Source organism: Oreochromis aureus, linkage group 3 (genome assembly GCF_013358895.1).
Source record: "Oreochromis aureus strain Israel breed Guangdong linkage group 3, ZZ_aureus, whole genome shotgun sequence".
NCBI lineage: Eukaryota > Metazoa > Chordata > Actinopteri > Cichliformes > Cichlidae > Oreochromis > Oreochromis aureus.
The window spans coordinates 25,817,100-25,838,639 of record NC_052944.1 but is presented as its reverse complement, the minus strand read 5'-3'; the positions used below and the strand labels follow the sequence as shown (position 1 = coordinate 25,838,639).

General features: G+C 43.8%; 2 protein-coding genes across 2 annotated transcripts in view; both read left to right on the top strand.

Annotated features, from left to right (window-relative positions):
- LOC116311487 (basement membrane-specific heparan sulfate proteoglycan core protein-like) overlaps positions 1-21,540 on the top strand; it is a 681,374-nt gene that overhangs the window by 69,976 nt on the left and 589,858 nt on the right. The window lies entirely within an intron of this gene.
- Positions 10,167-21,540, top strand: part of LOC120439051 (Fc receptor-like protein 5) — a 100,228-nt gene continuing 88,854 nt past the window's right edge. Inside the window, exons 1-2 of the mRNA XM_039609734.1 lie at positions 10,167-10,225; positions 12,252-12,284. Coding sequence (XP_039465668.1) covers positions 10,189-10,225; positions 12,252-12,284 — 70 coding nt within the window. The 5' untranslated portion in view covers positions 10,167-10,188. The remainder of the gene's footprint in view (positions 10,226-12,251; positions 12,285-21,540) is intronic.

The following is a 21,540-nucleotide window of genomic DNA, read 5'->3' as shown; positions in this document are numbered from 1 at the left end:
TCTTCACCTCCACGTCCTCTCCCTCAGCCTCCTCTGATTCTCACTCTTCTCACTCTTGCTGCTCCTTCCATTGTACTCCACATAGCTTACCTGTGGCCTGTTTATAGTGCTTAGGCTGACTGCAAAGTGAACTAATTATCTAAAACAGTTTTCACATGTGAAAGTGTGCCAGACAGTTGGCAAAATAGTGTTAATGATAGCCATACATGTGTATAATTTTGCTAGGAGTGTGTTGGAAACTTGGTAATTGAGTGTAAGCAGTGAGTTGTGTTTACAGTTCTGCAAAATAAGTGCTGTGCAGTGAATTGTGCCTACAGTTTTGCAAAGTGTGTTACAAAATGGCAAACTGAGTGCAAAGCAGTGTTTGTGCTTTTAGTTTTGCAAACTCAGTGAGTGGTTTTGCTGTAAGTATTAATAGTTTTAGAAATTGTGCTATAAGAATCACAGTTAGGGTTTAAGCATTCAGAAAAAACTGTAAGATAACTCACTTCACCCTTTATTTACATCTGTGCAGTCCTTCACAGCGTACTGCTGTTACACTCTATATTTGGGCTATTTTTTTTCTTTTTCTGTGTGTTTTCCATGGCTGTGTGGTGTTGGGTCTGCGCTTCCACAGGCCCCCGCTGGTTTAGAAACTTATTCCTCATGTAGAAAGCAAGACAATGACGGAACCGGGTTTTACTTGCTAGCAAGGGAGGCTAGTTGGAACCAGGCTCTTGGAGCTGAACGCTCCTCACCTGTCTCCTAGCCAACTTCAAAAAAACAGCCTTCCTTGCAGCCTTTTATTCTGAGAACAGTTACAGTACACACAAGCACCACCCATTGTAAAAAAAAACCCTATGGTCACAAAAGGTTAAAACACTGCATGTGTGTGTGTGTGTGTGTGTGTGTGTGTGTGTGTGTGTGTGTGTGTGTGTATGCATGTGCAAGAATGTGTGTGACAGGTTTGTAGCTTGAACCTATTCGCTGGAACGTTGAAGACAATGTAATTACAGAGCCGTCCATCTAAACAAAAGGCACTTAGCCTAGAACAGATATAGATACGTTTATCCTACCATAAAACAATAAGACAAGGTACGACCTCTCCCATGCTCCTAAAATGTGGGTGTGAAAGTCAGAGAGCTCTGGAATGCACACAAAGCTTGCAGACTATTAAGGATCAAACCTCTACCAATCTACACCTAATTATAAAACTTTAAGAATATATGAGTAGATATTTCTAAGCATAAATGACAATCACAATACAAATCTAACATTTCCCCCCTTTTGACAATTATGCTAGAAAAGTCCCCAGTTATGATCACGTCATATCTGACAGTGTCAATGCAACCATTTTTATGCTCAGCATATGTCAACGTACACAGTTTGACAATATATTAGCAGTTATCCAAGTTCTCATTAATCTCATTCAATGGTAACCTGCATCCTACAAGCAAACAAATGAATTGTTAATGGTCAAAAGAGAAATTAACATTTTCAAGACCACTCCAGCTTGGTGGTGCTCCTCCACAAGACATGTAAATCACACGTCTCTCTGCAGAGTGGTTTAAGTTCTGCAGGACATCATAAATGTCTCTTCCAGTTGTTTCCATCACTGTTCATAGGACCAGAGTCCAAATGTATGTAGAATAGACATTCAAACATACCAGTTGAGTTTGCCGTTTGTCAACATGGGTCTCAGCTATTGTGAGAGCTGCAGACCTCTTCAGCACTCTAGTTTTATGGCCTCTACCAACCCCCATCACCTCACTTCAGGCCTCCGTCCTGCGAGGGGGATACATATGACTCCTCCATTGTCCATCCTGTGCAGGAAAACCCTCTGTGGAAAGGGTGCTGGATCCAGTTATCTTACTGCTGTTATGATCCCAGCAGTCTTCAGTGTGCCATCGTATGCACAGTATAGTGACATAGCATTAGGTGATGTTCATAGGAAACTGCTGTCATCACCACCATCGCTTCTGGCTTCTGTGCTTTTCACAGAATCATGATGCCATCCTGAACTCCCCCTGCGTTGTCACTTTTGGAGCTTGGCACGCTCCCCTCATCCTTCAGGTGCCCGTCTGTTGTCCACAATCTCCTCTGTTGGCCTCTGGAAAGCTCCCCTTGGCACAGCTCTCATTCCAACGCAGCTTCGTGGTCCTTGCTGTGGCTCCGAAATCTGATCTCATGATGGGCCCCAAACAGCTCGACCTTTGACCTCAACCACTGCCTGGGCTGTCAGCTCTGCCTGGAATGGGTTCTTGCTTCTCACTGGGCCTCTGAAGATTTCTCAGGAGATTCCTTTCAGCAATACTTTAACTGCTGCACCTGTATTTCCTTGCTAGGAGGAAAAACTTCTATTTGGAGAGCATGTAAACCATCATCAAACCACATTCTTTAGTTCAGTGAGCTTCATTTATGGACCATCAAAGCCTCATCTGAACACAGATGCACCACTTGCATAGGTTTAATACCCGTAAATGAACTGTTAATCACACAAATCATAAAAACATAGTTTAGAAAACATAGAAAACATAGTTTCATGCAACTCTGTAATTCTGGACCCCTCCTCTTGACGCATGGACACTCCCATGAGTCAACTCATCAAACCTAGATTCCTGTCTGAAAGAAAAAGGTTAGCTAGATCATGTCCCAGGCAACATCAGGGCATCTCCCCCTCTGGAGCAGCACCACCCCGGACCTATAACCCTGCAATAAAAGATGTTAGTGTGTTTTGCATAATAAGTTTGCTTCACATCTGGCTCCGCCTGGAGCCTGCATATACACCATCATGGCCTGGAAAACAAGATCTGGAAGTGAAATCAAACTTCACACTTATAAACAATTGTATAATAAGAGTAATAAAGCATTCAGCATCAACAGGACAAGTATCATGTGCAGGTTTTCTCAAATCAGTAAACTACAATTATTACCATAATTTGCCTCAGACATGGATCATCCCATGTACTCAGTTAGCATTAATGTAATCCACTCAGCTATCACTAGGAGCTCAGTAGTGGCCAGCTAATGAGCCCCATATTAAACTATTCCACAAACACTGCATCTCTTATTTGCTTTCTCATGTTACTTGTCCGTCTCTGCTGAATCCTCTACATGCACTCTTAGAAAAAACAAACGTCAGCAACACACATGGACAATCCTGGAGGTCAGGCACAAATTGACAGGGTTCCAGAGGTGCTATAAAAAGACCATAAAGTTAGCCATCCATAGCTGTGGAAAGAAGTGACACTAGTTTCAACACAGGAAATTTCTCACATATTATTCACATCGTCAAAGTAACCTTCACATTTTCCCAAAAACACAGTGTCACCAACATCACCAACTCATAACCTGTAAGCACAGTTTTCTTCACACATGAACCCAGAAATCCTGTAACAGAAAACATCAACCAGCTATCCTGGTATAAATCACATGAAGAACTGTAATGCTGTAGAAAAGTTAGCGCTGCGCAGGTGTATACACACTTTCTCACAGTTACCTCCGTGAACAACACAAGGTAGTGAATAACACCCCTGGTAGATGCACAGACACAGAAAGTGGCATTTAAAAGGTTAAATCGTCACACAACCTCGATGTTGTTGTCATCTTTCCGCTCCTGTAAAAAGAAACACACATAGATTCATCTGCACCTTTGTCAGGTGGGGGTTAACTTCGCACAGTGATGTCAGTCAGTCTGTCAGCTTCTGTCCGCTTTTACCAGTCAGTCAGTGTTTTTCCTTTTTTTTTCTCTTCCACTCATTCATGCATTCATTCATTCTTTCTTTGCTGACAGTGGAACCTATTGTCGGCTTTAGCATCCACTCACAGCAAAATGACGTCATTTCAAAAAGAAAAGAATTTAGACTGGATTTTCTCGTTGAATCCTTTTGGACAGGAACTTATTTTCTAATTGTCCCAGATAAGTGACTTTCTCCTGAGCCCATTTAAATATTGAGAAACTCACTTGCAACAATTTTCTTGACATGTCGTATAGCGCTTCTGTTGTAATCGTGCAGATCTGCTCCAAACGAGATCATCAAACAAAACTTTCAGTGCACTGTGAAAGTATCAAAATAAAAAGGCCTCGTTAAGTCATGACACATGCTCCTCATCTCAGGAGGGTAAATCATACCATTAGCATGGTTTATCATACCATCATACTAATTGGCAGGCTCAACTTCACAACAAAAGAAAAATCATCAGCTAGATTAATTCAAAACCAACCATCAGCCGCACAACACACAACATAAGCCTCATGTCTCATTAGGTATGAATTTTAATCCCCAGGACTGTACTTTTTACTCATTTAGACCACAAATTTTATTTAGTTTTCCTTTTTCCCCGTCATCATAAAACATGTGACATGTTGTCATGCATTTCGCAAAAGAAGTTTGTTCTTATATATTCAGAGTTGTGTATCTGGATGCAGGAGTCACTCGCACATCACAACAGGAAACTCAGTGTTTTAGAGTCTCCACTCTAACACATCCCATTCACTCGTGCTAGAATTCAATCACCTTTCATTAATCTAAGAACCATCAACTAATTTGCATATCAGCTATTAACCCACTAAGTTGACAGGACAACAGAAATGCATGTTCAAAATATTATCACAAAAATAGAATTTCCCTCATACAGTAAATTACTTGTGCTGCATCAATCAGGCAGAAAGCATCTCCCAATTTACTATATTAACAACTAAATTTATTGTCTGATCACTGGTTGGTCAAACCAGAATCTTTTTTCCCACAAAAATTAAACTGTTGTCCTGCAACCTAGAGAGTTAACTGTCAGCATTGGGTAAATTCAGCATTTGATAACAAGTGTCTGCTAAATTTACACTATTTTAACACTGATGAGAGATAACAAGCTGATTTTCATTGCATGTATGTTTGTGTTATTAGGCAGGTTTAATCAATGTCTGTGGAGCTGCATCTCCAGCAGGGCATGTTCTTAAAACTGCCTTTCCTACACACTTCTCTGCTATTAATTGATCATTTTCAACTAATGTGCTATGAGTCCACTGGTCTTTTCATCACACGAGGTGACTTGGACAAGATGGTAAACAGACTCACATGCTTAAGATGCTGCCTAATCTTCATGAGCTCTCTTGTGTTTGTGTTAGTAGGGTTAATGCATGTTCTGCTTGTGTGTGTGATTTTGTATATGTTTCTTTTTGCAGTGTTTCAGATTCCTTCACAATTTTCCACTTAAGCAGTCAGTTTTCTGTTTCCCAGGTTTGCTAACCCAAATTTTGATTTCCCACATTAAACAACAGCATTCCTCTGTGTTCTCACCTACTGCTCCCACTCTGTTGTCCTCTCCCACTTCAACAGTCCAACAGCCGGCAGTTCTTCTTCAGCTTTGTCCTGTGTTCCACTGTCTCTTCTTGCCATTTTACTCCGAAAGTGGCAAATGTCAACCTCCAACAGTCTCCTCAGTTCTCCTCAAACGTTCTTTTCACAAGCACAGTGACTTTGCAGCTTGTTGGAAACACAGTGTCATTCATCCAGTCAGGATGATGGGTTTGCTCTTCTTCTCCACTGCTGTTTGTCCACACTGCTGCTGCTTGCTGGGTCTCTTTGCTCAGGACTTGCTGCTGTCTCTTTATCTGCCATGTTATTGCTCTTTGGAACTGCATTCTTTGTCTTCAGGGAGGAGTGAGAGCTCGCTTGTGAGGATGAGGGACACATGGAGCTGTACATAAGTTAGCCAAAAATTGGCCTGAACATTTCCAAAAGTGTTAAACTATAACTTTCTTCCGACTGCTGCATGTGGAAAATCGATCCAGGTCTGCTTTTCATCTGAAAGTGACAAAACTAAGACATTTCCATTATTATTATCACTGCTTAACCAACACACAGAACTCTCCTTTCTTAAAAGCAGAAAATGAGATTGTAGTTGTTCTTGGCTAATAAACACAAAACCTTTTTCCTATGATTTTCCATCTACAATGTAGATTTTGTCTCTTTTTTACTCTTTTTTTTCTTTACACTAGCTGGTGACCTGCAGAATCACCGCTCTCACAATTTGTGACAATTACGTTTACACAGCGCACACACACACTGCGACGTCAGGCACATTCACACTCACTTTTTTCATCTGCGTAAATAAACCATATGGCTGATGATATGTGCCATGGTGATCCATAAGTATGATCACAAGTTTATTTAATTATTTTTCAACCCAACAAAGCAAATAAACAAAAACATGATGCTGATGCTATGAACACTCTACACACATGAGTCAAGATCCAGGAAAACTGCTGCGCATCTGAAAGACAAAGCTGAACTCACGGATACGCTACATACTCGAGTTATCATAGTTCTGTTTCTCTCTCTTTGATGAGTTATGATAATGTAAGCTACACATTATCATCATCTCAGAAGAGACCGCAACACAACCTCACACCGTGGTTGCGTGCTTTGCCCACAGTGGCAAAGACTTACACTTTCATATTAAATCAGCTTCTCCATCATGTAGTTTTCAGCTGTTTATATACAGGGTTCAGCATAATAGTTGTTTTCATAGGTGTGCTCTATATCTCAACAATGGCTCATATTAGGATGACAGTTTTCAAACAGGTCAAGTGCCTCTATGCACGTAATTAGGTAAAATATTTGCCTATTTTACTTCATCTCATATGTCATTGTACTGAATTTGAGCAACCTTAAGCTTAATGCAGATTACTTTTAACAACTGGTTAAACTAATGGTCTGGAGCACAGGCTGTTGTTGATCAGGGCAATCATCTAAACATTTTGTGTCAGCACGGGGTGGGGGAAAGCCATTCACCAGAGCATAGCTTAAATGCTGCTGATGTGGGCTGGCCTTCTCCACACGCTCTTCAAGGCTGCTGTGTTTTCTGAAAACTTAATCTCTTCCATTTATAAGCATGCGATTAACCGCACGGCTCAGGTCCGCGTGAAACCCGCGCGACCGTGCTCGCGTGAACCCGCGCAGCTAAGGAGCCGTCACTCTTTTTTTTAAAAATACTGTGCGCTCCCAGGAGTGAAGTCCAGCATAAACGTCTGTCACGCTCGGACACACTCTTGGTTGCTTAGGAACCAATGATAACAACAACAACCGTGTCCCAGACCACGTGTTCTACTCCGCACTCACTCACACAAACACACTCAACACAACAACAACACAAAATAGGCCTATTGTCCAGCACAGTCTGACTCATGAACTTCTCAACGCCCCCACAAAGCGGCAGAGAACTCACTCAACGCCCCACAAAGCGGCGGAGGACTCACTTATCGCTCCACAAAGCAGCGACAAACACCGTTCTTAGCCCCACAAAGCGGCTAAGGAACTACACACTCACACGGTTATAGAGTCGGGCTCTTTGAACTTACTCGGTGTTGCTTAGCGTGTAATATCAGCCTCGAATCCCACCGATCGTCATTCATCGAGGAGGAAAGACAGACAGCTAAACCACAGGAACTTCCTGGCTGACATCAGTCTTTCAGCGTGTCTCTTCTCCCCTCGGTGAATGTCGACTCCAGGGATCCGGCTCGAAGGACCAATTAATGATAGGTTTGTAGCTTGAACCTATTCGCTGGAACGTTGAAGACAATGTAATTACACAGCAAGCAAGACACGAGTAGGCAAGTTCTTTATGTTTCATGTGCACGGGAGAGAACTGGACAGGCGCTGTTCCTTCGCTTGACCCCAGTTGCTCTCGTCCGCTCTCCCGTAACACTGCTCTTTTATTGTGGTTACATGAATATGCATAGGTTCATTAACATATGACCTCTTATATAGGTATACATGTGAACAAAGAATACCTTGTGTGTGTGTGTGTGTGTGTGTGTGTGTGTGTGTGTGTATCTGTGTGTGGGGGTCAAACTGTGACCCCAGGAAGACTCCCCAGAGCCGTCCATCTAAACAAAAGGCACTTAGCCTAGAACAGATATAGATACGTTTATCCTACCATAAAACAATAAGACAAGGTACGACCTCTCCCATGCTCCTAAAATGTGGGTGTGAAAGTCATAGAGCTCTGGAATGCACACAAAGCTTGCAGACTATTAAGGATCAACCCTCTACCAATCTACACCTAATTATAAAACTCTAAGAATATATAAGTAGATATTTCTAAGCATAAATGACAATCACAATACAAATCTAACAGTGTGTGTGTGTGTGTGTGTGTGTGTGCATGCATATGTGCGAGTGTGTGTGTTTGTGGGTGCGTTTGTGTGACCTCTTGCTTACCAAAAGGGTCATAAAGGCAGGATGTTCACTAAGCAAGAAAACAGAACCTTCAGATAGGATCTCCCTATAATAAAACACTACAGCCTCCCCCACCGTTCAACAGGCTGGAGAGGTGGCAAGAAACAAAGGAATGTCTTTGATCATGATGCTTGAACTAAGACGTACAAATTTAAGTAACACAATGACAACATTTAACAATTTGACTCCAACATGTGGCTCTTGTGCTGCTTTTTTTTTTTTTTTTAAGTTCCATTTTTAGGCAGTGCTGCCCTCAGAATCAGAATACACAGTGTACAGTCAAAGTCAACAGCCTCAGATAAAGACTTGATAACTTTTAGAACTGTCGAGCACCAAAGCAGATTGTTTTGACCCGTTTGTGCATCAAAGTTGTCCTCTGAAGACTTTGCAAATGAAGAAATGTAAAACTTTTAAAACACCATAACAAAATTCCCCCAAACTATCCAGGTTAAATTAAATTAGATTCAGATTTACAACATGAACCATAGTAATATATTTAATTCTAGAAGAAATAGTAAGATTAAACTGCAAACCTGACAATAAAGAATCACATCTTTGGTCTTCTGGACAGACCACAATGACTAGATGTGTTTAAAGGGTTGTTGCTGGTCACTGTCTGTTCTGTCACAGGTTAATTTTATCTATTTAACAATCTCATTTTTTGCAGGGCTGCATAAAAAAGAGGAAATGCAGCCTGTGGTTTCTGCCAGCAGTTAGCAGATGTGTTTAAGTCTTCAGCAAACAGCAGAGAGTTAACAAAGACAGACAAAGAGCACAGTAGGAATTTCATTTTGCTCTCTGTCTGCATGGCACATGTTTAAATGACCTGCCCATACTGGAGTATTAGTAACAATTATCACTACTTGATTTATGTTAACACGTTAAAATAGGTTAAAGTAGAGTCACTGTGGTGATGGAACATGCTGGACTATAGAAAACAAATCTATGTGAACATCAAGAGAAACTGTGAAGTTTATTTCTCACACTGAAAAGCAGCTGCCTCTAACAGTCTGCATGGAGGCTGTAAATGTTCATATATATCTGAATTAGAAAAACAAATAATCTAAAACATCATTATCATACACTTTGGTGTGGATTGGACTCAAGATGTGGGACTCTGAAGAAAAGTTATCAGATTTATTTACAGCAAAGTCAGAAACAAAGTTTATGGCAAAGGGATTTTCATTTAGTGAGGCCCAGGACTCCAACACAGACAAACCCACAGGAATCTGTCTCTCTGTAACTCACTCAGATCCACATCCAGGTCTCTGCACAGAGGAGGACAAAGAGGTGAGTAAAGGTCACAGTGCCAAAACAGAGCAAACACGCAACTTGATGGAGCCAGCTTCACTAACACTGCCTAGTTCAATGATCAGGCATCAACTGAAGGGCTTCCTTCATCTTAAGTCAGAGTGAGGGAATCAGATAAAAACTAATAGGTGAGTTCATCACTTCCAGGTGTGCAGGACCCAAGGAAAGGAAACAGAGGAGACTACACCCCTGAAACACAAAGTGTGGTTAAGCACACTCACACAAACACAGAGACACAAACACATTGACACAAACAAAGGAGAGAGAGAGCAACAATGATTAAAGACAGAGCGAGCACAGGAGGACTGGAGCACCATGACAGTCACACACATTAAAATTATAACCTGCCAAAATATGTCTCCTGACATGAAACAACAGAATACTTCTTAATATTATAGAGACAAGTTACAACATAAGAAACAAACTTCTATGTTTGCAGTGGACAGGAAATTAAACATGTCACATAAGTGCTGTGGTCAAAGCTACAGGAGCTGTTTGAGTTTGTGTGAAAGGGAAGGAAGCACAGAGAGACCAATCAGAAGAAGAAACTGGAGAAAAACTCTTGTCACATCTATATTAAACACAACTTGTGTTTATCTGCAGAGTAAAACTGTTTGAAATTATCTGTGGATCAGAGTGCAGCAGGCTGGATGTGACGATGGGGCACTCTTTGCTCTGCATGATGGGCTTTTTCTGTAAGTACACGTCTGACATTGTTTGAATGGCAGCGATTAATGAAAATGTTTCTGATCTGTGAGAATTACAGTGTGTCACTGCTTTAACCTGTTTACCTGAGAGCTGGAACAAAGCAGACTTGTGATTCTTTAAGTCAGGGCTCTAGACTAACTTTTTGACATGGGCGCACACGGTATGCCTAACTTTAAAAATTTAGGTGTACCGGCACAAAAGTTAGGCGCACTCAAATTTTTCAACCGCATCGCTTAACACCGCAGTTTTACACGTGCACTTTCTTTGGGGGGAAGTCCATACAGACAATATTCATTTCTAAATTATTAACTAACAAACTTGTGCTTAAATTGCTTTGTCAATATTGTAGAAAATGTTAAACTTAATCATCATCTCGGCTCCTCTGACGACCTGTTTGCTGCTGCCTGCTGCTGAAAGGCAGTGGGGAGAGGGGACACTTGGGCAGTGCATTTATTGCAGCATATAATGTGTTTTCTGGATACTTTGCTGTTTTTTCAGCATTCAAAGATTGATGGCACCGTGTCAGAGCTGGCTATGAATTTCAGATGGATCAGGCCTTAACTTAACACAAAAGTTATCAATAGTTCTTTTCATCTTTTCTTATTACCCACAGCTACATCCACTTCTGTCAGGCCTAGGCTGCTCACTAGGGCTGGGTATCATCACTGATTTCTATAATCCATTCGATTCCGGTTCTCAAAGTCCTGATTCGATTCAATTTAGCCTCAGACAGTCAGAAATATTATAATTCTGATCATTTATCAGTACTGATACATGTGAGACTTCATCAGAATTGTGAACATCACAGCAGATGCCTTTGTGTCAAAGTAACTGAGAATAAAACAGAAAAACATGAAGGAGATTTTCCTGGTCTGGCGTTTTTTAAGCAGATAACCTTAAAAATATTCTGCAATATTCTGCAATTTTGCATAATTTTAAGAAGTTTAAATTTCTTCAGTATTGAACAGCAGAAATTAGGCTTTCTTGTCCGAGGTCATTTAAGTGAAAAAAAGAAAAGGAAAAGAAAAAGACAGCGGCCGACAGCGCTTAAACAACGGTAGACTGGTGGGTAATAAGCGAATGAATAATGCAGAAAACAGAGATTTGAGACGGGAAACTGTTCTTGAAGTACAGAGAGAGAGAGAGAGAGAGAGAGAGAGCTGTGCATGAAGTGTGATTTTTATCGTGGTGGAAGCAAAACAGCAAAAGTCAGAGGGAATTCATGACGACATTGATCAAATGTGAAGCGTAGTTTGCTGCTTCTTTTGCTGCTGGCTCGGCGAATTTTGGTTGGAGAGACAAAACCTGCAGCTCAGAATCAGCGCAAAAAAGACGGAAACACAGCGCGGACCCGACGCATCAGAATCGCTAAGCTCCGACAGCGTGTCCGTGTTCGGGCCGTGGGGTGAGAAAGCCGAGAAAGACAAAGCTGATTCTGATGCGTCGGGTCCGCTCTGTGTTTATGTCTTTGTGTGGAATCCGTTAATGAATTGATATCGCTTTATTCAAGCTACTCACCTCTCTCTTCCACCTGCACTTTCAACTGGACCACGGCCAATCAGAGAGGTCCCGCCCCTGACTATCTCTGATTGGTTTAGTCCACGATAGGGGCATAATGTGTGTCTGTTGTTGACCACACGGAGAGTTGCAGAGATTTTTTTTTTTTTTTTTGTTACCCGAAAATATTTGGTTGCACCGGTGTGACCAAATATTATTTTTTTTTAGTGGCACCACTGAAAAATTTGGTCGCATTTGTGACCAAATTGGTCGCACTCTAGAGCCCTGCTTTAAGTGCTTGAATGTTTGATACACTGCTGCTTTTTGCATCACTTATAGTTACACACTGTGTTACAACAGTTTGAGTTATTATGTTTGAGCCTGTTTGACAAACAGAAGCACAGAAATTTGGTGATTACTGTTCATCTGGAAATGTATCTTTAAAAGTCTTCATTTATATTGTTTTTGATCTTGTCAGTTGTATAATGTCTGATGAGGTTTTATTCATTATTTTAGTGCTCAGTACTGTCATCTGTGGAAATGCTGAAGGTAAGAAATTATTATTTTCTTCCAGTTCATATATGTAGCTGTTATCTCCTATAATGTGCTCAATAATATCCTCCCTGTGTTTACATGTTATCTTTTGCACAGGCTGAATGCTTCTATTCAGCCTGTGCAGTTAAACATAAATGGCTTCAGTAAGCGCTCCATGTGGAGACTGTGGCGTTCTTCAGAGCTTTTACTGATGTACCATTTGTACCACTTTCATTCTGTAAAACTGTAACAACAAAACAGAGCAGGTACATTTAATCTCAGTGTAGATGCACAAATGTCACATGACCAATGCAAGATCATAACATTAACAATAAATGGACAAAGCCTGTCAAGTAATGTAGGGAGAACCACATGCTGACATGTTTTATGCTAAGAGGCAAAACAAAGCACTAACAGTTAGCTTATAGTAGTAATGTAACAAACTTCACAGACCCACAAGAAGGACAGAGCACTAATATGTAGAAACAATCCATCATCTGCCCAAACTTACACTTTATCCCATCTCAAGAGCAACAGATGCAGAACTATCACAGACACGGAGCAACCACCTTCCCGCTCTAGCCATTACTTGGCACTTCTGCTATTTAACCACTAGATGGTGGACTTTGACATGAGCAGACCAGGAAGAAGCGTATGTGCTGACCAATACTGTAGATTCAGTTACTTACAGTTGAATAAATGTGACCCGTCATATAACAAACTTAAAACAAACTAAATTTCAGGAATAACCTGAGGGACAAAATATTTCATATTGTGGCGAGCTCAGACACGGAGGAGACTTGGGAGCACAGCAGTTTATTGGCATTCGACAGGCGAGCACACTGCCGCTAGCAAACTGCTCGGCGCGGCAACCACAACATCAACACAAAATGGCGCTCTCTCACCCGGAAACACACAGTTGCAGAGAGAGCGTCACCTGTAACCATGGCAACAGAACATAACTGAGAACAAAACCCCGAACAGCCCTGGCCCGCTACATAGCCCCCACCTAAGGGGTCAGTCGTCCCCGACAACCCCATTACCCAACACAAAGTCCTGCAAATGTCCATGTGTCTTCCTTCGGCGTGCAGGCCAATCTCGACCAGCAGGGGAAGAGTCACTTGGATGAGAACCTGGGGTGCCACCAGCGTCCCCTGCCCCGGCGGCTGCCGGAGCCGGCGGTACGGTGAGAGCCTGTCCTGGTGCAACACTGCCACGCGCCCTGGGCCCGGCATGCGGATCCGGTACACCACTTCTGTTAGCCGCCCCACGACTTCCGCCGGCCCTTGCCAGTGACCGCACAGCCTGGGGGACACCCCTCTCTTGCGAACCGGGCAGTACACCCAAACCTTGTCCCCAGGCTCCTTTCTGTCGTACTCCGGCGCTGACCTGGGCCTGGCGGGTGTAGTCATAAACCACTCGCGGCCGCTCCCTCAGCCTCCTGTAGCAGTCCCTGGCCACCGACACGCGTTCCCTGCCTCGGGGACGGGGAAAGGCCCTAGGACATCTCCTCCCACTCTCTCCATCGGGGCCCCCACCCGATGCTGCTGCAGGGGGACAGTGGGGCGTTGAGTGGGGCCCTTCCATGCCGTACAGGTGTCACAGCAGTGCACATGAAGTTCCACATCCCGTCGACAACCAGGCCAGTAGAACTGTCCCCTGAGACGGCGGAGAGTTTTAGCATTCCCATAGTGGCTGGCCCCCATCGAGCCATGGACAAGCTCGAGCACCTGCGACCGCAGCGACCGAGGCGCCAACAGCTGCGGGCGCAGGTGCTCGAGCCATGGACAAGCTCGAGCACCTGCGACCGCAGCGACCGAGGCACCAACAGCTGCGGGAGATCCTTGCCCTGTTCGGGGGCCCGCCATCTCCAGTACAGGAGGCCATCGTGGGTCTCCAGATTGTTGTACTGGGAGTAGTAGGCCTTCACTTCGGGCCCCTGTCCTGACACCCCTGTCCAGCTTGGGCGTTGTGCTGCCTCCAGCCAGGCCCCCACCTGAACCAACGTCGCATCAGCCTCCTGCTCCTGCTTCAGCTGCTGCATGATCAACGAGAGCCATCCCCCTCCGCCGGCTGTGGCCCGAGCAGTAGCCACACCCCGTGCCTCCTGGGCCCGCTCTCCCTGCCGTTTCGCGAGGGGCAGCTGGCGTGGGCGCAGACAGATGGGTTGAGCAGAGCCGGTGTCGGTGGTGTGCTGAACCAGCCGAGTCTGCCTGCAGTCTCTGGTTCCCTGCTTTTGACTGCACTGGAGGGCCAGAGTCTCTGTACCAAGAGTGATAGCCAGCTTCGCGGTGTCAACGCAGGCCCCCCAGCGGGTCAGCAGATCAAGGCCGATGATGCACTGGTCTTGGATGTCAGCAAGCCAGAAGTCGTGCACCAGCTCCAGATCCTTCACTCGGATCCGCAACGGTTTCTTCCCCCACATGTCAGTTCTCTCCCCCGTCACTGTCATCAGCTGGGTGTCGGTGGGCGACCAACCCATCACAAGCGGCCCGGATGTTCCAGGAAACACACCAGGTCATATTAGGGAAATGGTGGACCCCGTGTCCACCAGGGCCTGGCAGGGCTGGTCCTCAACACAGCAGCTCAGGTAGAGTCCCTTGAGGTGCCCGACGAGGCCCGCCACCGTGCTTCGTTCTTGGAGGGGGGCAGGAAGCTGGAGCGGTGGTCCCATCGCTGTACTGCTCCCCCTCTCATCCCCCTGAGGCCACATCGTTCTGGCCTTCGGGGCAGGCGCCAGGCAGTCGCGCACCATGTGGCCAGGCTCGTCGCACCGGTAGCAGCGGTCGGTCGGTCGACGGGGACGCCTCCAGGGCACCGAGGGCTGCGGCTGGCATATCCCCACGACCTCCCACTCACTGTCGCAGTCTGCAGCTCTGATTTGAGGGTAGTTTGTGGGGCGCACCTGCTGGTCAGGTCACGAGGTGAGCACGAGTTCGGCCCTTTCAGCCTCAAGGAGCGCCTCACGGAGAGTCTGAGGCATGGCCAGGCGGACGTGTTGGCGTAGTCGCTCTGGGAAAAGTCCTCGCAGGAATGCATGCAGGCTAAGCTCCTCACGGGCTGCTGCTGGGAACTCTGGGTAGCCACGACGAGCATACAGCAACACATCCGCTGCAAAGGTGCCCAGGCTCTCCCCCGGCCTACGGCTCCATTTGGTCAGCTGCTCCCTGCTCTGATCAGTGGAGTGCCGCTGCCCAAATCGCCTCTCGAGTGCTATGGTGAGGGCCTGGAGCTCATGCTGCTCTGACGGGGCTAGGTCAAGGAGTACCTGCAGTGCATCTCCTTCCAATGCTAGCGCTAGGTGTGGAGCAGCCTCTTCGTTGCTCCAGCCATTATGCCTCGCGGCTAGCCGTACTTGTGAGAGGTAGGGATCTAGCGGGGTTAGCCCGTTGTATTTCGGTACCTTAGCTGGCGTTGCAGGCATCACTACTCGCTGTCGGGGGCCCAGCGTGTCGGTCGACAGAGGCAGCCCATGAAGCACTGTCCCAGCGTTGGTCGCGACGGGCCGCTGCCGCGGTGCGCTCGCGCCGTTCGGACCGGTCGGGGGACTTACATGGCCGCTCGCTTGCTCTCTCTTCAATCGCCCACTTCCCAAGCAGCGAATGCTCTCCTCGATGGCTTGCTCCAGCCTCTGAGTGTCTCTCTCCATTCCGGCAAGGGTGAGCTATCCCACTTCTGACACCAATGTGGCAAGCTCAGACACGGAGGAGACAGAGGTTTCTTGGGAGCACAGCCGTTTATTGGCATTCGACAGGCAAGCACACTGCCGCTAGCAAACTGCTCGGCGTGGCAACCACAACAACAACACAAAATGGCGCTCTCTCACCCGGAAACACACAGTTGCAGAGAGAGCGTCACCTGTAACCATGGCAACAGAACATAACTGTGAGAACAAAACCCTGAACAGCCCTGGCCCGCTACAATATGATACAGCTCACACTCCACTGAAATTATTGGTTAAAATATGAAAGTGATCATATCAAGAGTGCAACCATGTGAGCAGATGTTTCACTCAGCCGATACACAAACTTTATATTTACTAGAGTTTGTTGCCTTGAAACTGACTGATTTCCTTTTCATGAGTGTTTATCTGTCCATCCTCACAAATCACAGTTCTAATTCACAAGATGCTGATGAATCGGAATATCAGTCCAGCCTCAGGTACAGCTGATTGCAGCAGGAGTGTATGTAGTGCAGATTATGTCACTGTGCTGACTGCCTTAGTGTCCTTTTTTGTATTAACTCTTGGAGTTCCCCAAATCCTCATCAAAAGCTACACATATGGATAAAACATTAAAAGAAATACCAAAATGAAATATGTTAATGCAATACTGATCTGATCTTACATTAGTCTGTGACCTTCATAGAGCTACTCTGCCATTTTATTTCATTTATTTATCATGAATTTGTTACAGCACAGCGTGATGAGTTTTGGGTAAATTTAGGTAACTCTAATGTGAAAACAGACTCAACCACAGGTCAGTCAGTCAGAGTCAGATTTTAATGAGTCTTATTATGAATTCTTACTTTCAGTTATTTATAGTGGCATGGTGTGCTGTCTGCCTCAGTGTCCTCTTGAAAAAAAAACTCTAAACGTTGTTCTAAATGAATAAGGCTTCACATACTCAAGAGTAACAAGTGAAAGAAACTGGACAAAATACCATTGATACAGATTTATTTATATATGACTGTCATGGTCTTTCATTGTCTTCCTCTGAGTGCTTCTTCCTCGTGTCTGTTTACAGGGCTCTAGAGTGCGACCAATTTGGTTGCAAATGCCACCAAATTTTTCAATGGTGTGACTAAAAAAATCTTAGGTCGCACCGGTGCGACCAAATGTTCGAGTTAAAACAAAAATTAAAAAGAAAAGACTACACAACTCTGAAAGTCTCCGTGTGGTCAACAGCAGACACACATTATGCCCCCATCGTGGTCTAAACCAATCAAAGATAGTCAGGGGCGGGACCTCTCTGATTGGCCGTGGTCCAGTTGAAAGTGCAGGCAGATAGAGAGGTGAGTAGCTTGCCAGAACAAGTCTTCGTAAGTTGGATAGTATCCAATATCAAGCGTTAAGACTTTGCTCAGGTACATTCAAAACAACATCTGCACCAGCAGTACAGGTAGAAATGGGGGAAATGCTATTACAAATAAGAAGAGAGCAACTGACATTGAATTGCTGGGCAAGTTTACAAGGACATGGTCAAGATCATCCGACAAAAACTGTTTTCCAACCATGCTGGGAAAAAGAGAAAACGGAATTGAAGACCTTTGGGTGGACAGTGGGACAGAAAGCAGCCGACCTTAATCTGGACAAGATAAACATAAGTCAAACAGTACCGTTGCCTACAATACCACCATGGATGCTCCCTGATGCAGTAGTAGATTTCACATTGTTAAACAAAAAGAACAAGGAGAGGGGTTTTATTTTAAATTCACATCCAGCACAGGAATATATTACTCAGTATTATAGTTATGTCACAATCTACACAGATGCATCAAAGAATACAGCCAACCAAAGTGGGATAGCATTTATTGTTCCTGAATTTAATATCAAGGTAGGGAAAAGGATCAGTGACGGTTTATCAGTGTACACAGGTGAAATGGTTTCCATATTGTTAGCAGTCCAGTGGATTGAAGAAACAAAACCACTAAGATCTGTGATATGTTCAGACTCGAGCTATTCACTGGCCAGTCTGCAAGACAGTCACTCAGAGTGCAGACCTGACATTCTGATAGAGATCCAGGAAACATTATTCAGAATTGTTATTATGGGGCTTATGGTCACATTCTTATGGGTACCAGCGCATCATGGAGTTAAAGGAAATGAAATGGCAGATAGGACAGCAAAAGAAGCAACAAGGAGACTGATGGTAGATGTGGTTATTAGTGTGAGTAGGATGGAGCTCAAGAGTAGAATACGATACAAAATGAAGGAAAGGTGGCAAAAGCAATGGGAGGAAGAGAGGAAAGGGTGATGGTTTTATAAAATCCAAAGGAAGGTGGGGGAAATGAGAAGTTCAATTCAATTCAATTCAATTTTATTTATATAGCGCCAAATCACAACAAAAGTCGCCTCAAGGCGCTTTATATTGTACAGTAGATAGCACAATAATAAATACAGAGAAAACCCAACAATCATATGACCCCTATGAGCAAGCACTTTGGCGACAGTGGGAAGGAAAAACTCCCTTTAACAGGAAGAAACCTCCGGCAGAACCAGGCTCAGGGAGGGGCGGCCATCTGCTGCGACCGGTTGGGGTGAAAGAAGGAAAACAGGATGAAGACATGCTGTGGAAGAGAGACAGAGATTAATAACAGATATGATTCGATGCAGAGAGGTCTGTTAACACATAGTGAGTGAGAAAGGTGACTGGAAAGGAAAAACTCAATGCATCATGGGAATCCCCGGCAGCCTACGTCTATTGCAGCATAACTAAGGGAGGATTCAGGGTCACCTGGTCCAGCCCTAACTATATGCTTTAGCAAAAAGGAAAGTTTTAAGCCTAATCTTGAAAGTAGAGATAGTGTCTGTCTCCCGAATCCAAACTGGAAGCTGGTTCCACAGAAGAGGGGCCTGAAAACTGAAGGCTCTCCCTCCCATTCTACTTTTAAATACTCTAGGAAAGGCAAGTAGGCCTGCAGAGCGAGAGCGAAGTGCTCTAATAGGGTGATATGGCACTACAAGGTCATTAAGATAAGATGAGGCGTGATTATTTAAGACCTTGTATGTGAGGAGCAGGATTTTGAATTCAATTCTGGATTTAACAGGAAGCCAATGAAGGAAGCCAAAACAGGAGAAATATGCTCTCTTTCTAGTCCCTGTCAGTACTCTTGCTGCAGCATTTTGGATCAGCTGAAGGCTTTTCAGCGAGTTTTTAGGACATCCTGATAATAAAGAATTACAGTAGTCCAGCCTGGAAGTAATAAATGCATGAACTAGTTTTTCAGCGTCACTCTGAGACAGGATATTTCTAATTTTAGAGATGTTGCGCAAATGGAAGAAAGCAGTCTTACATATTTGTTTAATATGTGCGTTGAAGGACATGTCCTGGTCAAAAATGACTCCAAGGTTCCTCACAGCATTACTGGAGGCCAAGGTAATGCCATCCAGAGTAAGAATCTAGTTAGATACCATATTTCTAAGATTTTCAGGGCTAAGTACAATAACCTCAGTTTTATCTGAATTAAGAAGCAGAAAGTTAGCAGCCATCCAGGTCTTTATGTCTTTAAGGCATTCCTGCAGTTTAACTAATTGGTGTGTGTTATCTGGCTTCATGGATAGATAGAGCTGCGTGTCATCTGCATAGCAGTGAAAATTTATGCTATGTCTTCTAATGATGCTGCCTAGGGGAAGCATGTATAATGTAAATAGAATTGGTCCTAGCACTGAACCCTGTGGAACACCATAATTGACCTTAGTGTGTGGAGACAACTCTCCATTTTCTTGAACAAATTGGAGTCTATTAGACAGATATGATACAAACCACTGCAGCACAGTACCTGTAATACCTACAGCATGTTCTAATCGCTCTAATAGGATATTATGATCAACAGTATCAAACGCAGCACTGAGGTCTAGCAGGACAAGCACAGAGATGAGTCCACTGTCAGAGGCCATAAGAAGATCATTTGTAACCTTCACTAAAGCTGTTTCTGTGCTGTGATGAGCTCTGAAACCTGACTGAAACTCTTCAAATAAGCCATTCCTCTGCAGATGATCTGTTAGCTGTTTGACAACTACTCTTTCAAGGATTTTTGATATGAAAGGAAGGTTGGAGATTGGCCTATAATTAGCTAAGACAGCTGGGTCTAGAGATGGCTTTTTAAGTAAAGGTTTAACCACAGCCACCTTGAAGGCCTGTGGTACATAGCCGATTATTAGAGATAGGTTGATCATATTTAAGACTGAAGAATTAATTAATGGCAGGACTTCTTTGAGCAGTTTTGTAGGAATGGGGTCTAAAAGACACGTTGATGGTTTGGAGGAATTAATTATTGAAGTTAACTCAGAAAGATCAATTGGAGAAAAGAGTCTAACTTAACATCAATGGTACTAAGAGTAGCTGTAGATAATATTACATCTGTGGGATGATTATTGGTAATTTTTTCTCTAATGATAAAAATTTTATTTCTGAAGAAGTTCATGAAGTCATTACTAGTTAACGTTAAAGGGATTGTTGGCTCAGTAGAGCTCTGACTTTTTGTCAGCCTGGCTACAGTGCTGAAGAGAAACCTGGGGTTGTTCTTATTTTCTTCAATCAGTGACGAATAGTAAGATGTTCTGGCTTTTGCGGAGGGCTTTCTTATAAAGCAGCAAACTATTTCTCCAGGCTAAATAATGATCCTCTAAATTTGTGACACGCCATTTCCTCTCCAGCTTACGGGTTATCTGCTTTAGGCTACGTGTTTGAGAGAATTATACCACGGAGTCAGGTACTTCTGATTTGAGACCTTAGTTTTCACAGGAGCTACAGTATCCAGAGTCGCATGCGTGAGAGGAGGTAAAATTATTAACAAGATAATCGACCTCTGTTGGAGTAGTGTTCAGATAGCTGCTCTGCTCTATGTTGGTACAGGGCATTGAAGATGATAACAGTGGGTGGATTATATTCTTAAACTTAGTTACAGCACTTTCAGAAAGACATCTACTTTGATAAAGTCTACTCTCCACTGCTGTGTAATCAATTATTGTAAATGTGAATGTTATCAGGAAATGATCAGACAGGAGAGGGTTTTCAGGAAACACTGTTAAATGTTCAGTTTCTATGCCATATGTTAAAACAAGATCTAGAGTGTGATTAAAGTGGTGGGTGGGTTCTTTTACATTTTGAGAGAAGCCAATTGAGTCTAATAACAGATTAAATGCGATGTTGATGCTGTCATTTTAGCATCTACATGGATGTTAAAATCACCCACAATAATTATTTTATCTGAGCTGAGCACTAAATCAGATAAAAGTCTGAGAAATCAGAGAGAAACTCTGTGTAAGGCCCAGGTGGACGATAGATGATAACAAGTAAGACTGGTTTCTGAGTTTTACAGCTGGGGTGGACAAGGCTAAGCATCAGGCTTTCAAATGAATTAAAAGTCTGTCTTGGTCTTTCGCTAATTAATAGACTGGTGTGAAAAATTGTTGCCACACCGTCCCCTCGGCCTGTGCTTCGAGGTTTCTGGTAGTTAGAATGACTCGAGGGTGTTGATTCATTTAAACTAACATACTCATCCTGCTGCAACCAGGTTTCTGTAAGGCAGAGTAAATCGATTTGTTGAT